The following is a 14,580-nucleotide window of genomic DNA, read 5'->3' as shown; positions in this document are numbered from 1 at the left end:
TGTGTCGCAATTACAGGCACCCACCGTTAGTCGAAAGTATTTCTCTTTGGTTTCGGACAATTTATTGCTAAGGTGTTTAATTTTTTCTTTTAGTTGTACATTATTCACCATTAGAAGCAGACAATTAAATCGAAGAACTAAGTCATAACAATAATTCCTCACGCGTGTTAATCAGGAGGAAAAAAATACGTTAGATTGCTTTGCCTTTTGGCTTTTGGACCCGAGATACTGGTAAAGTGAGATAAGATAAGATTGCATATCTTTGCAATAACATTTCTTGGAACGCACCGTTTGACGCCTTGAATATGAAAGGATAGGCAAGCCGAGAAACGTTCCGGTAACACGAGTAACGGTATTTCAGGCGCTGTAAACTGACTGCGTCTTCAATTAGACAGCTGCGTGGTACACGTTACATTAGCAACAGTCGTGCTGTTCCGTCTATCTCAACTTGAGAGATAAAAACGACGCATTATCGAAGGTCGCAGAGTCGTCGATCCGGCAATAGACCGCGTTGCCTCTGTGTCTCGCGTGCTTCGTGTGTAAGAGGATATGAAACGGAGTGTTTTTCGCCTCGCAGTTAGTGCCGTTTAGTTTCTCGAAAACACCAGAGTGCAGTCTCGACGATGGGTTCGCTACCGTTTCGCTCGTTGTTATTCGCAAGCATCGCGGTGCTGCTGATTTTTGCCAACGTCGAAGAAGCTCAGGCGAAGCGAATGACCAGGTGCGAAGTTGCTCTTCAGCTTCAGAGGGCCGGAATTTCGCGAACATTCATCGGCCACTGGCTCTGCCTGATGGAAACTGTCAGCAATCTACGGACCGACCTAGTCGTTGGACCTCAGCGAGCGTCCAGCTACAGTTACGGAATATTCCAAATAACCAGCAACGGATGGTGCGCGAGAGGACGACGCGGAGGAATCTGTAACATGCGTTGCGAAGATCTTGCCAACGACAACATTTCCGACGACATTCAGTGCGCCAAGCAGATATACAATTTGCAGGGATTCAGGGCCTGGGATGCATGGACGAGGTCCTGCAAAAACAAACCCCCGTCCCAGCTGCCCAACTTCGCAAACTGTCGGCGACGCTAATCGTGGGCTTTCATTCCTCGTGGTAACTATGCTGGCACTCCGTGACGCAGAGAAGTAGAAAGAAGCCGAGATGTTGTAATTGAATTCTCTTCCTTCGTCGATATCAATATTTGTCGAGCATCGCTTCCGGCTCTCGTGTAATCAGGGACTTCGGATTATCAGAGCCCAGATGAGATCTTCGCAAGCGTGGAAGCTGATCCGCTGGCTTCCTGCTTATCCCAAGTCCTGGAGTAACTCGTACCGGAAATGTAATTACCGTTGACTATCGTAGAGCTGATTGGACGTAGCCGGTGTCGCGGAGGCCGTTCTGCCAATCACATCTTCCGGGTTCAATTGTACCCGGTCTACTTGATTTCCGCAGACTTATGCCATACAAGGTGAACTCTTCTCTGAGAAAGAAAGAGAGAGAATTCGATGTCATTCCCAAAGTACAATTCGCAGATTTTGTGTTCGGTATAACACAGTTCATCGTTCCTTTGCACGTTCTATAATACAAGTGATCTTTTTTTGTATTTTCCTTTAGAGTAAGCGAATTGCGTTTTGTGAAACTTGTCCAACGATCTGAAACTATGAAACTGTCGTACGCATCCCCGCTAAGATGAAAATACAATTTGAATATGTGTGATACATTTCCTCATAGTTTCTTATCTCTGTTTTACGGAGTGAAGATATTTACGTATTCGCGATTTACTATCTTTTTCCGTGATCCTAAAATATAAGCCAGTTTGAAATATTAATATGTTGGGTACGTCATTTTTGAATCTCTTGAACGAAAAATTACAATATATTGATATACTCAACTATCCAAGTACCTAGGTATATATATTTTATAAATATCCTAACTATACGTTGTTGTTTGGAATAAAATTAACCTGATAGAGATTCATTTTTATCAAAAGTAACGTAAATTATTGTTGCAATAATTTATGCGCTATACTTGTAGAATTAGCGTGTATAGTACATTTATTACACGTAAATGCTTTTAAGTTTATCTCCCTTTATATTTTGGATATGAAATTGTACGTATATAGCCTAATGATATAATGTATGCGTGAGACGACATGTTACACGTTATTGTTTTTCTGGCAAGCGAACATAAATCTCATTAAACATACGCATTAAATCTGGTATTCCCCTCCAGTTATCGCAAATTATATACTATATAGACTGTAGCAAACTACGACGCTGAGAATATGAGATAAACTGATTATATTTACACAGAATACATAAGGAGGGGCAAAAACCGCAAAAAATAGTGCTAGTTTTTTACACAAGGCACGATATATCACATTTATAACATATAAAATATAAAATTAAACGTTATTCATATTATATGTGAGTGAATATTTTATATCAATTCAGCATTTTGGTTCCGACTCATTTGGTACACAGTTTTTCGGAAATATACATATAACAGCAAAGCGCACAGCATTTATTTTATCTTCACACGGTTTTCTAATTTTATGACTGTTCAAAATAGTCAATTTCGGCAATGAAATCGATGTACCTACATTCACACATGCGAGCATCGAGAGTTTGTGGGCATGTAATGAACCAGAGAAATTGTAAAGTGTTTTAAAAATAAATGCAGTTATCTAGCCAGCTATTTGCACCTCACACGAGTGTTAGTAACAGTTTCATTGTTTAATACCAAAAAATTGGTACACTTCCGATTTATTATTCGAAACGAGTTGCGCATATCTTGAAAATACATTTGCACAGGGGTTTTATGCGGTTAGAAAATTATATACGCATATTCAGCACAGTGTACAATACACTTCGAATACTTATTCTGAACCATTTTGATACGAATTTTTCTGTCAACCAGTTTTCAATGCATCGACTTATAGAGAAGAAAGTCATTGTGTGAATCACGATAATAATTCGTTCCCTAAAAACTAATTCGTTCACGCGCATTGAATCAGTTTTGTTATTTACTTTTATAAACTCGTTGTTTCTAGGACTTAATTAATATAAAAACGGTCTCGTTACGCCGACCGTACGTTTAAAAAAATTTTTGGTACCGCTAATACGATTGAATCGGTATTGCCGACTTTCTGCACTTTGGTGCACGATTACGCGGAGTAATTTTAATTTTCAAGCATGTAAATATCGTCCTATAACTCGTTCCGGGATCACAGGTGGAGGCTGCTTAACTTTAACCCTGCCCTGACGCATCATGAGGTTTTGATTATCAGGCAGCCGGAGTGCTCGTCCGTGTGCGCAATGCCTTTGCGTATCTCAAGTATTCAGGATGGCCGTAAATCGTATCGGCCAGTTGATTCAACCCGGCGTAAGTGTCGGCTCTGGATCCTTCGCACATCGTAAGCTGAGGTCCCGAGAGGCTAGGATCACATTCGACGTCGTGGAAGACATGGACGAGGTGCGGATCAACGGCCCTGAAGGTCGTCAGGTTCGAGCGAACCGCCTTCTCGAAAAGATCGACGTCCTCCTTTCCCCACCCTTGAATCGATAGGTCGAAACCACCGACGAGCCGGAAATCCTTTTTGTAAAGGGACGCTATGCCGAAGCCGTATTCTCGCCAGTAGCCGTTCGAGTTCGTGATCAGATCGGTCTCCCGGAGTTTACCGTCAGCGTAGACAATCTTAGGATCGAATTGGCTGAATACTATCGGAAAGTACACTTGTCTGTTCATAATCGTGTTCAGCCGTATTCTGCGAAGGGCTGAACTCGTGAAGACGATGTCCACGTCGACGAAGAACAGGAGATCGTCGTCCTTGTGCCTGGATACACCGATCTCCAGAGCTACCGCTCTCGAAAAGTTTTTGTACGATGGAACGACGGCGATCACTGCACTCGGATACTTATATTTTAGGTTATTAACTAGAGATGTAGACTCGTTGAAGGACCCTTCAACCCTGTGCGGGAACAGGATTATCGTCAGTTCCGTCCTTTCGCCTTTACCCACCAAACAAACGTCTTCGTAAACACTGATAAACCTCCGAAACGTCGCGAGGCGTCCGGACAGCGGGAGAATGAAATGGATCACTTTACTCTCGATGGGGTCGAAGCTTTCTTTCGCATTGAAGTTCATACTCAAAAAACTATTCCGCAAGACGCTCTGGATGGAGTTCGCTTCCCGGTCACGGTGCGTCTTCGATTCAGCTTCAACTCCGTCGACCACCTCTCGTATTTCCAAACCTGAAACATGAGATCGTTAAGCGTCGAACGATTTCCGGAGCCAATTTACATTCGTTTGACACGCTTTATCGGCTTAGTGCACGGCCTTGAATCAATTAACCGCCCGTCTTTGGGACCCGACAAAGCAATGCGCCGCCAGCCGGTGCGGACGATGCACACGGCATCCGCAAAATACGAACCTGTAAAGTGCTGGTGGACGTAGACGTGTCTGCGAACCGGAAGCGTTACTTTTCTTCCACGGTACTTGCGGTATACAAGTAGAATATCGAGAACCGTATCCGCGCCATAAGCGTCGACTCTCCTGTACCCGTAGAGAATCGAGCGTTCCTCTACAACTCGGCCCCTCTGCCTCGAGCAGGCGTTTATGGAGGCCATCACCTCCCTGGTTATGTCCTCCAGGCCCTCCTTGACGTCGCTGTGGATTCTTCGCCGAGGATTGGCGTCAGTCAGACTGTACTCGGACTTCGAGAGGAAGTCCCACGGAATCACCTCGCTCGTTTTCTTCGGCCTAAACGCCCGTAGTCCAGCTGGAACACCTGTAATTCAATAAACGTCAACTACATTGCAGTTCGCAGCAGTTACGATTAGTTATCAGCGTCTCTAAGGAATTATCTTGCATTGCTGTGTTTAACCATATTTTACTAGATCCAAACGATCATGCGGCGATGAATCACGGGTTTACTTTTGTTTGTACTTCGCGTTTCTTTTCAACGTGTATATTTTCTTCTATTCTCTGTTTTTCGCTCCGTCACTTCACCGTGAGAGGGTTGAAGCACGGCGGCGAACGAGCTTGCGCTTATTAAGAGAGTGTTGATTATTTCAAGGGAGAAAAGATAAGCAAACAAAGCTCGAGGGATCGCGCTTTCCGTAACAACTGCGTCTAGCTCTCCGGATGTTTGGAGCGAGTTTAGAATCGAGTCATGACTTGGTTTTATTACAATAAACATTAGCCTGAACGAACGAAGCTCCCTTTCGTCAACACGGGGGTCTGAGTAGGTATAATTATACGCAAATAGACACGTCAGAGGCCAGTGGGGAAGCGAATCTTCGAACCCTGTACGAGCGATTCGATTCCGTCCATCCCGCCGGTTCCCATGGGACGATAGTGAAATTGACCGTGACCGTTTATTCATACATTGTTCGAGAACGAAATAATGTAAATATATGAACCGGGTCGTTTGATTGGTCGAAGCAGAGCGTGTCGTGTATCGTTGCTGTTTCGCCTCTATAACTTTCAATCCAACTAGCCGCAATTATGCTAAGTGGTACGTTACACGCTCCCTGCACCATGTACTCTGATTCTGTAGTCCTGCCAATTGTTCGGTTTAATTAATTTTCGAGTCGACGTAGATGTTCCAAGCGTGCCGTGGATTTGTGCCGAGAGCGCAAACGTCCTTCTGAACATTCCATAAAACATAAATTATCCATGATTGGCCGCTGTGGTTTCCAATCACAGGAAGACAGATGTGATACGAGTCCCACGAACCGTCTGATGCGCAATTCATTTTTAACAGAACATCGCACAGGTTATTAAGATATGCCCACAAGTGGGCTTATCTCAGACATTCCAGGCGTATTTGTTATATTCGTTAACCAATCGTCCACAGCTTGCACTCCACTTACTATACGCGCACATAGCCAATGCGATTTGAATCTTGGATACCAGAATCGTTTCGAGGATAAAACTTACCCAGGACCTTGTTGTCCCCGAGGTACTGATCGCTACCTGGTTTTTCAGGAAACAGAGGAACGTTTTTTGATAAACTGTATTCCTGGATTTTCTCACGATCCACGTGAAGCTCCGCCATCATCGACTGTATGTCTCTGTGCAGCTGAACCTTCAGGTGTTGCAGTTCTTGTATACGTAGACCCTGTGTAAGTGGAGGATGAAATTATCATCGACGATGAGCGGCAGAAAAAGCCTGTTGTGAAAATAAAAAACTCTCCGACTGTGCTTGGGATAGTGATAGACGATAAGACGGAAATTGGAACGGTCAAAGAGTGAAGGATATATATTTTTCAAAGACGGGGTAAATCCATAGTGTGTATAGCTTCAAACGAACCGCAATACCAACGACCATGAATAGATGAAAAGACTGATGCAGAGCGAAGGCGAAACTTACCCTCATATAATTGTGAAGTCTGTACATGTACGGCGGACTTTTTACCGGATGTAGAGTAATCGCTCTGTGAACCTCTTTGCGTTTCAGATTACCGGTGAAGGCTTGATCCCCGCTACTGTTGTGATAGAGAATAGACTGCATCTGCAACACGATCCATCACAGAAACCACCAGCATTACAACAGTCAAGATTAACGGCGCACGGTGAAATTTTAACGTCAATTCAATGCCGCGAAATCGTGTGAAATGTCAGAAAAGGTAAATAGAAGAAAAAAAAAAAAATCTGAATCTCGAACCTTATGGACTGAATCGTAAAGTTCGTATCTACATGCTAATTTTGTAGCCTCAGGTAGATTTGTTCGCATTCGTCGCATGTGACGCATCCGGAACTGTTCCTACCTCTGAACATCCCTGCGGTGTAAAACAGATGGTAATTAATATTCCCTCGTTTTCGTTCATTGCTGATGACGTATGATCTACGATACTGCGTTATTTTTCTACATCAATCATATAATTTTTTGGTCACCAAGAATGACGTTAAGACAAAAGTAAAAATCTGTACGAGTTATTTTTTTTTTTTTCAAGAACATTCTCGCATCTCGAGAAAATTTTATACTTCTCTGTTTCACTGTATTACATATAACATCAGTTACTCTCTAAGAACACGCACGTCGAGCCTTGGATGGAGTATCTTCTTATGTAAAACGGGGCCGAGTTACTTTCGCTTAGCGTCAATCAGCAATCCCGAGTTAATATATCTGGCGAGGGTTTATTAGCTTGAAGGCAGTAATTACGGCCTTGCAAGTCGAGCGAAGCAAAACGCAGCGCGTTTGGCTGAAAGTTTATGCCATTGAAATTTCACGTCGCTTCGCGGAGGGGAAAAATTATTTCCGAATATCGTCGAAAGGTGTGGAATTAGATTCCGCGTTATAACGGAGTACACGCGTAATGAAATTCGTTTCTCTTTCGCTGTTGACAGCAGATTACAGATAAGTAATTGTTGATCATCCGGTCGGCTCAAACTGGATAATTCGTCGTGTTTGACCGATGCGAGATAGGTAGGTAGGTGTTCCGGCGTAGATTATAGAGGACAACATGATTCCACTCGCATTGGGTTAGCAGGGTACAGTTCACTTGAAACTAACAACCAACATCCTATGTGTAACATAATATGCTATACGTTCACAGTTGACTCAATGATACGCTAAATATATCTCGTACAATATTATAACAACGCATATAGATACTGCCTCCAATTGAATTATTGCTACCGTTTATGTATGCGTGCGTACTTGCCTGTCTAAAGTCGAATACAACAATGGAAATTCTTGGCTCGGAATTGAATCCCGAGTCTGCGACGTTTCCGCGCTTTGATTCCAACACAATCCCTTGAAATTTTACATATGCCGGAATAACACGAAATTTTTCCATTCAATAAGTTGACGTTTACTTTGAACAAGAAATATCAGGTTTTGCATGTAGGTATATCTCCTATAACTTTATTATCACGAAATTATGGCTAACCGCGGAAACTGACCTCACCTGATCCACCTGTTAAAAGGGCGGAAAATCTTTCGTGACTTCGACGTAAATGTGCACGAATGTTTGAAAAAGGAATGGAATTGATTGAATTAACGTTCGAAACTCGACGCCGGCTCATCCGGTATGTCATACCACTGCAGATGTGCATTACATGTGCGTAATAAGATACCGTGTCATGTGTACAGAGTCTAGCTGGCAAATAAAAAGTGCAGCGGTATTAAAGCGGGCGATGTGAGAACCCTATAACCGAGATTCGTGGCGAGGCTCGTAACGCTATATTAGTCGTTAAGTGTTCAGAGGTGGGTAAAAGCAAACGAACCCAAGCCATTAGGTCAGGCACGGAATTGTTTCCATAGAGATCGAGTCGCTTGGACGTCGACTCACGAAAAGGGTCCAGTTAGAGTTTGGTCTAATGAAGACGCGAATGAGACAAGTTCGTTTTATAGCCATTGTATCTTTTTTATCTTCAACCCGTCAAATATCTGTGCTATTAAAATTCCTCGACCTAAATTCTTCCCGTTTGTTTAATTTTTCGTCGCACGTGTCGCTACTTTTCAATGTTATCAGAGAATAAGACAATTTAGGTATCGCTACACTTGTCGAAAAGTGCAGCACTGCCAGGTTGCAAAATATCAACACGGCTCGATCAATCATCGATCATCCAGAAAATGCGTTGAAATTTATGTAATTTTTTGGTACCAGCTGCTACGGAGCCAGACTGTTAAAATATCGTATAAATTTTAAGTTTCAGTTCGCCGAACCTACGGTATCGATTTGGAGATAAGAATATTTGTACCGATTAGAAACTGTCGCCATGATGTATTACAGGAATGAATCCATCCACAAATTTTTCTAGAAGTGTAAATAAGCGAATCGGAAATCTCTCTTCAGATTTTATCTCATCTTTCAAACAAGTGAGCGTATAGATTGAGGAGTTAAAGATGATTGAAAAGTCGATTTCGAAGCAAATTGAATCTAAGGGTTTGAGCTATGATTTCCTGATACAAAGCTTCAACTTTTTATCAAGATAAACACATCTTACTTGAACGTGTAACCGTCTGTTGAGAGTATAAAATTTATGAAACTTCCTGTAGTTATATAATCACTTTTACGAAATCGTTGCCCAGACATAATATGACCCCTTTATCAAATATCGACTCGCCAAAAAACGTTTCTGACCTCAGTAACCGGGATATCAATTTCCCGTGCAAAATAAATATAAATCATGAGATACGCAAGGGGCGATTTTTACATTCACGCTGACACGTGCCTCGACAATTTTTCATCACATATACGACAGGTATTCGTCGAGGCACGTGTCGACAATCAGGCGCGCATTACGGAGACACGTCGGTGCGCAGCGCAGCGTGTATTTTGCAGATTGCACATTCGGCACTTCCTCTGGTCGAGCCGACCTCCCACGATAGAGAATGAAAAAAAATTTGCTTCGCTATACTTTTGCCTCTTTGGCCGTAGTGCCGGTCAGGCTGCTAACGAACCGACCATCGTCTTTCCCAGAGATGAGAGAGTCTTTGATACCCCGCGCTCCTCCGCCTGGATACACATGAATCAGCTACCACGTGCAACCGGGGCCATTTTTTTTTTTTTTATCTCTTTTACCAGGAAATTTTATTAGTTAATATTTTCGGGACAGTCGGCGTCGCGTAAACTTTCTCATGTTTCAATAATAAGTATTTTTCATAGAAACGATAATTTGTCCTTACATAATCGTTCGGTGTCCGCTGGGCAATAAAAGGTTCCCGTCTACAGTTTCGCGTATAATTTTATTACCGTTGAAAGTGCGTACACGCAGAGCGAGTGACCTCAGTAAAGACGTTAGAAATAATTAAGATGACGTAGGTAGGAAAGTATGTTAAATTGGCCGAGACATCTGGCTTGTATACCATCTTGGCGGACCTCACACCAGCTTTACCCAACAAGAAATTTCTGTTTATTATTCCGCGAAGCATCCTCACCGTCTTTTTTTCAACTTTTCAACCAACCGATCATCGTTAACCAATGGAAGAGACAATTAGACCAAAAAGTTTCGATTCTTACCTCGTAGCTCCAGGTGCACGGAATGCCGGCGTACTTCTGGACGCACCTTCCAAGTTCGACGTCCTCGTGGGTGGTGTACAGATTTTTGAGGCAATATCTGATGTGCGGAACGACTCGCTTCAGGGTCTCCCTGGAGAGAACGACTCCCGGCCCGCCCATGCAGAAGTTTTCATCGTACTCGAGGGAGAGGAGTCCGAACTCTTCGGAGTTCCCTCTTCCCGCCTGTCCGATGTACCTTGGTAGTCTCGAGTCTACGGACCTGAGCAGCTTCTCGAGACGATCGGACCTGACGTAGACGTCGTCGTCGGCCCTTAGGAACCACTCGAACTTGTCGCCGAAGTGCTGCCACATGTACTGCAGCATCAGGAAGGACTTCTTCTGGGGAGGATAGCTGTCGTCGACGTTGGGAAGCGCGACGAGTGGAAGGTCGGGGCAGTTGTCCGGAGCGGTCGAGGTCTCCGATGAAAAGAAGGCAATTTTACCGGGCAGCTCCGATCCCCAGGTTTCGAAAACCGCCTTGGCTCTGGTGTCGAGGTACTTCCGGGCGGTCATCACCCCGACGAAGAGCAGATTCGTTGCACTGTTACTGACGTTGTCCTCCTTCGGGAGTTTCACTATGTCCATCGGTTCCAGCTTCGCCCGGTAATCCAAGGTGACGCGTTGATGATGGCGGCTCGGTGCTCCGGGGCAGAACGAGTCGTTCGAGGGTCGGACCTTGTCCAGTGGTATCACCAGCCGGAAATTAGCGACGAGAAAACCTCCGACGAAGCCCAGAACCAGGCCGAGCAGGGCGCTCCGTGGACCCCGCTTCTTTCGCATTTCCGGGTCAGCCGTCACCTCTCCGATTGACATCTCCGCGACTTTTGGCGGCTCCCGGCTCCTGCGGACTTCGGCATCGTTCTCGGACCGCTCCAGAACAAGGACTTCCTCATCGTTCGGCGCCCTCGCCGAGCACTCGAACCACCCACGGCGGCCTCAACGCCGGACAAAGCTGCGAGAAATCGAGACTCGCCGAGTCCCACTTTCGACTCCCATGTGGCCTCCAGATGGGACTCTTCCAGATTTAACGACTCCGCCTCACGGGATGTGGGACCCACAGGGCTGTTTTCGGATATTCGAGAATTTCGAATTCGCTACACCCGGCCCAAAATTACATTCCAGAGACGAGTGCTGTTGAGGTCGATCGGTGATTCAGGGTCTCGTTGTACCTCCTTTGAATCGATTCCACGGCACTCGATTTAAAGGTCGATTAGCCCCGTCGCAGATCGCTGGATCCGAACTGCCTGAAACGTAGCGAAACAAAATTTTTATTGAAAAAGGATTCGGCCTCGTAAAGTTTCGTTAGTTCTGTTGAAGCGTTGCAAGGTCACCGTTATCTTTTGCTAAGAGTATCTTACAGCCGAAATCGGATCAATCGATTCATTGTTCGCGATAAATTTGTGACCGGAATATGTAACGACAACGGACGGGTATTGAATTTGATTTGCTTAGAAATGGGCTTTTCGAACGTTCTCAAGTCTGACGATCATCTTCCTGTTGCTACAATTGGTTGATAAGAATTGTTTTTGTGAAAATTTTTGCCTCTTTTATGCGGCCTGAACAAAACTCTCTGATATTTCAAACATTTTACAGATATAACGCGGCATGGCTCGGTGTAAATTAGGGATAGTTCGGATTACTGTTTGGTAGTTGGGACTACTAATTATACATCCTTTACACGTGCGCACCAGCTAAGACCCGAAGTGTTAATAGGTAACCATGTTTACACAAGCATCTATTCCAACGTGGACTGGCAGATAGAAGCGTAAATACGCGAGCACGGAGATTTTTTCACTTTCAAGGAACCGAGCCGTTAAAAATACTTCAAAAAATAATGCGAATAATTTTTTCTACGGTTCAGGTTTCCACGTAACGATTACGCTTCAAGGTTCGATTAATTTCACGTCACTCGGTGCGCCTCATGGTTTGATATAAGAACTGTTGTCCGGTCGTATGAAAGTACGTACATTTGAGGCACTCGCGTGATATTGCAAAATTTATAGTACTACAAAGTTCTTGGTGAAAAAAATAGCCTGTAAAAAATCTACTATATAATGTAAAAAATTCCGACCCACGCGTATATGCAATGTTGATACGTTAGACGATTTTTCTTCCCCGCACCTTGGAGTTTGTAACAACAGTGCAAATCTTCATTCAAGTATAGTTTATATGAATATCGTCTTCCTGGCCTGCGATAATCAATACCGTCAACGTTCGTTAAATCCCGTCAATTAAATTGTAACTCGTTGGTTGTTCAAGTTAGATGAAGTTGAATGTGACAATTATTATGCAAGATAATAATATTATTAAAGGTTAGCCTGCAAACTGATTGCGCGTTGGCGGTGGTCTAATTTTCTCCAGTGACATCAAGTGCATAGTTTAAAGTCACCGGCTCAACTCAGCAAAAATAATAAGATGACGTGTCTGAATTGGCGTGCTAAATCATGCGATATACCTGTCCAATTATGACGAATAAAATATTCTATCCTCTCCACAGACGACTGTAGCTATTCTTGACCGTTTCCTTGTTGCGATTGGAGACTGCGAAGTAGAACCCCTTCGCACAAGGATTAACGGGAACTTTTTTTTTTTATTGCTATGGGAACGAGAAACCGTTCGCAACGATTAGTGATTGGCAGGTCTGGATTTACAGTTCTCGACTCGGTTCAAACTTGAGCGTTTGTCAAACAATTTGAATTGCCAGAATAAAACAGGGTTGGTGTAATTATCACCGGGCGAGATAGGTTTGATATATATTTTTCACATAATATTTCTCCTAATACGAGACAGTATTTTTATCGCTCCCTTATGTAACCGCATCTTACCCGAAGCGATAAGTTTACGGAATGTATTTACAATTAAGTTACAGGTATAATAACGTTCTTGCTCAGAGGTAAACTGACTAAAAAGAAATAAAAAAAAGTTCAACAAAGTAGATGCGCGTATGATGTAAGAAACGTTTTGCACCTTGCGTCGTATCGGGTTCAAGATTGACTAGTTTACGTTGAAGGCGTATTTCCAAGTGTGATTCTATCAATGTTTATACCCGGGACTAAGTACGGTTGTAACGAAAGGTGGAAATTTCTAATCTATAAAACATCTAACAAAGCAAAGAAGAAACTTGTAATTCTTAGTTCAAAAAGAAAAAAAAAATTAAGTTCACGTTGTTTACTTTATCGTACGTCAGAGATAGTTGAGTAATACGATTCGCCGTGGTGTCTTTTTGTCTGATCAATTTCATTTCGTTGAGTTCAACTAAAAACCGGTTATACTACAGCGCCTATTTTCACGGTTAGAAACACGTTTCGTATACCTGTAATACACACACGTGCATTTAGAGTCAGTCGGGACTCGAATTCGCCAGTCGGAATCCAAATCAACGCTACACTACCCGCAGATGCTTAGTGGGAGTTCTAACTTGTCAGGTTCTCCTATTACTCATTCCACCAATAACGCTATTGAATTATTCTACGGCGTTACAATCGTTTGATCCAAATGCAGAAACTCACCACGAAAAATTTGTCCCTCCAGTGATCAAAAAACGAAGGTGACATCCTGGGGTGGAAAGTACGCAGTATCACTTCACTTTGCCTTTTGCAAAAAAAAAAAAATAAATAAATAAATAAAAAGCAAAAAAAACTGGCCGTTTGGTTTTCACTACCGATACAATACAAAATCAAAAATTGATTTTATTCCCATGGGACAAAACTGAATTGATAAAACGATCAAAGACGAGACAACAAGAGATCGGGAGAACCGGTTCTTCCGATTCGAGCGCTGTTGCTATCCGCCGAACTAATCGGACGTACAAATTAGCGAATGACCGGCTTATTTAAACCACGACTAAACGGCAACTAACCGCTGACGCAGGTGCCTTCAAAAGTCACGAATTAGTCGAGGGCACGGCCTGATCGGAAGACGGAACACGCTGCGAGTCAGGAGCCGGAGCGACGACTGAACTGTCGACCGTCGAGGCGAAGAGCGAACACGACGGACGCAGCCGGCACACACTGACGTAATAAAACGCGTAAGTCTCGCCCTAAGACCGCTCCGCGAGGAAACTGCGGTGACAAACGTCTCCGTGAGCTCGGACAATCGTGCCTACCTGACTGCGAGGCTCGGATCCCCCTTATCGTCTTCGACGAGCCCCCGAGCTTTTCAGCTATTCGCGTCGGGGGTTCGGAGTACCTTGGAATTGGTACACCGACTGCCTGGCGCCTCCCCTTAACTTCCGGTTTCACGCGACGCTCATACTGCTAGTCTAGTCGTTCGGTCCTGCAGGAAATCCCAAGCCGTAAATTGCCGGATGCGGAAGATTTTCCTTTCTTTTTAATACATGCTTTCTGTACTCTGCCTCGTTAATACCGATAGCGCTGTGCGTGATGGGAAATTTTTGTTCATGCTTCTGCCGCTGCTTACTTTCGGATAATGGTCGTGCTATCGAAATACCTGTGTAATAACTTATCAAATTTCTGGGACGTTGGACAAGAGATAAGACTTATTGACTCGCGTTATTTCCTATCTTTTTTCCTCTGGTTTAGTGAAGTAGAGACTTTTCTGACCAACGGCT

General features: G+C 43.7%; 2 protein-coding genes across 4 annotated transcripts; one reads left to right on the top strand and one right to left on the bottom strand.

Moving 5' to 3' along the window:
• Positions 1–436: 436 nt before the first annotated feature.
• Positions 437–2,730, top strand: LOC124185060 (lysozyme-like). Its single transcript, XM_046575409.1, has one exon. It carries the CDS (start codon positions 624–626, stop codon positions 1,086–1,088), a length of 465 nt encoding a protein of 154 aa, XP_046431365.1. The 5' UTR covers positions 437–623; the 3' UTR covers positions 1,089–2,730.
• LOC124185039 (chondroitin sulfate synthase 1) lies at positions 1,790–13,952 on the bottom strand. Of its 3 annotated transcripts, XM_046575342.1 has the most exons (8): positions 13,870–13,952; positions 13,520–13,601; positions 9,972–11,254; positions 6,771–6,782; positions 6,374–6,514; positions 5,941–6,121; positions 4,430–4,786; positions 1,790–4,250 (listed from the first exon to the last, which is right to left on the bottom strand). In XM_046575342.1, the coding sequence occupies exons 3-8, from the start codon at positions 10,821–10,823 to the stop codon at positions 3,283–3,285; spliced, it is 2,511 nt and encodes an 836-aa protein (XP_046431298.1). In that variant the 5' UTR covers positions 10,824–11,254; positions 13,520–13,601; positions 13,870–13,952; the 3' UTR covers positions 1,790–3,282. The 3 variants fall into 3 exon arrangements, with proteins under 3 accessions (XP_046431298.1, XP_046431299.1, XP_046431300.1); XM_046575343.1 differs by lacking the exon at positions 6,771–6,782 and having other exon boundaries at positions 6,374–6,517; XM_046575344.1 differs by lacking the exon at positions 6,771–6,782.
• Positions 13,953–14,580: the final 628 nt, after the last annotated feature.

This window comes from Neodiprion fabricii, chromosome 6, assembly GCF_021155785.1.
Source record: "Neodiprion fabricii isolate iyNeoFabr1 chromosome 6, iyNeoFabr1.1, whole genome shotgun sequence".
NCBI lineage: Eukaryota > Metazoa > Arthropoda > Insecta > Hymenoptera > Diprionidae > Neodiprion > Neodiprion fabricii.
The sequence above is the reverse complement of the archived record's forward strand: the minus strand, read 5'-3'. Positions and strand labels throughout refer to the sequence as shown.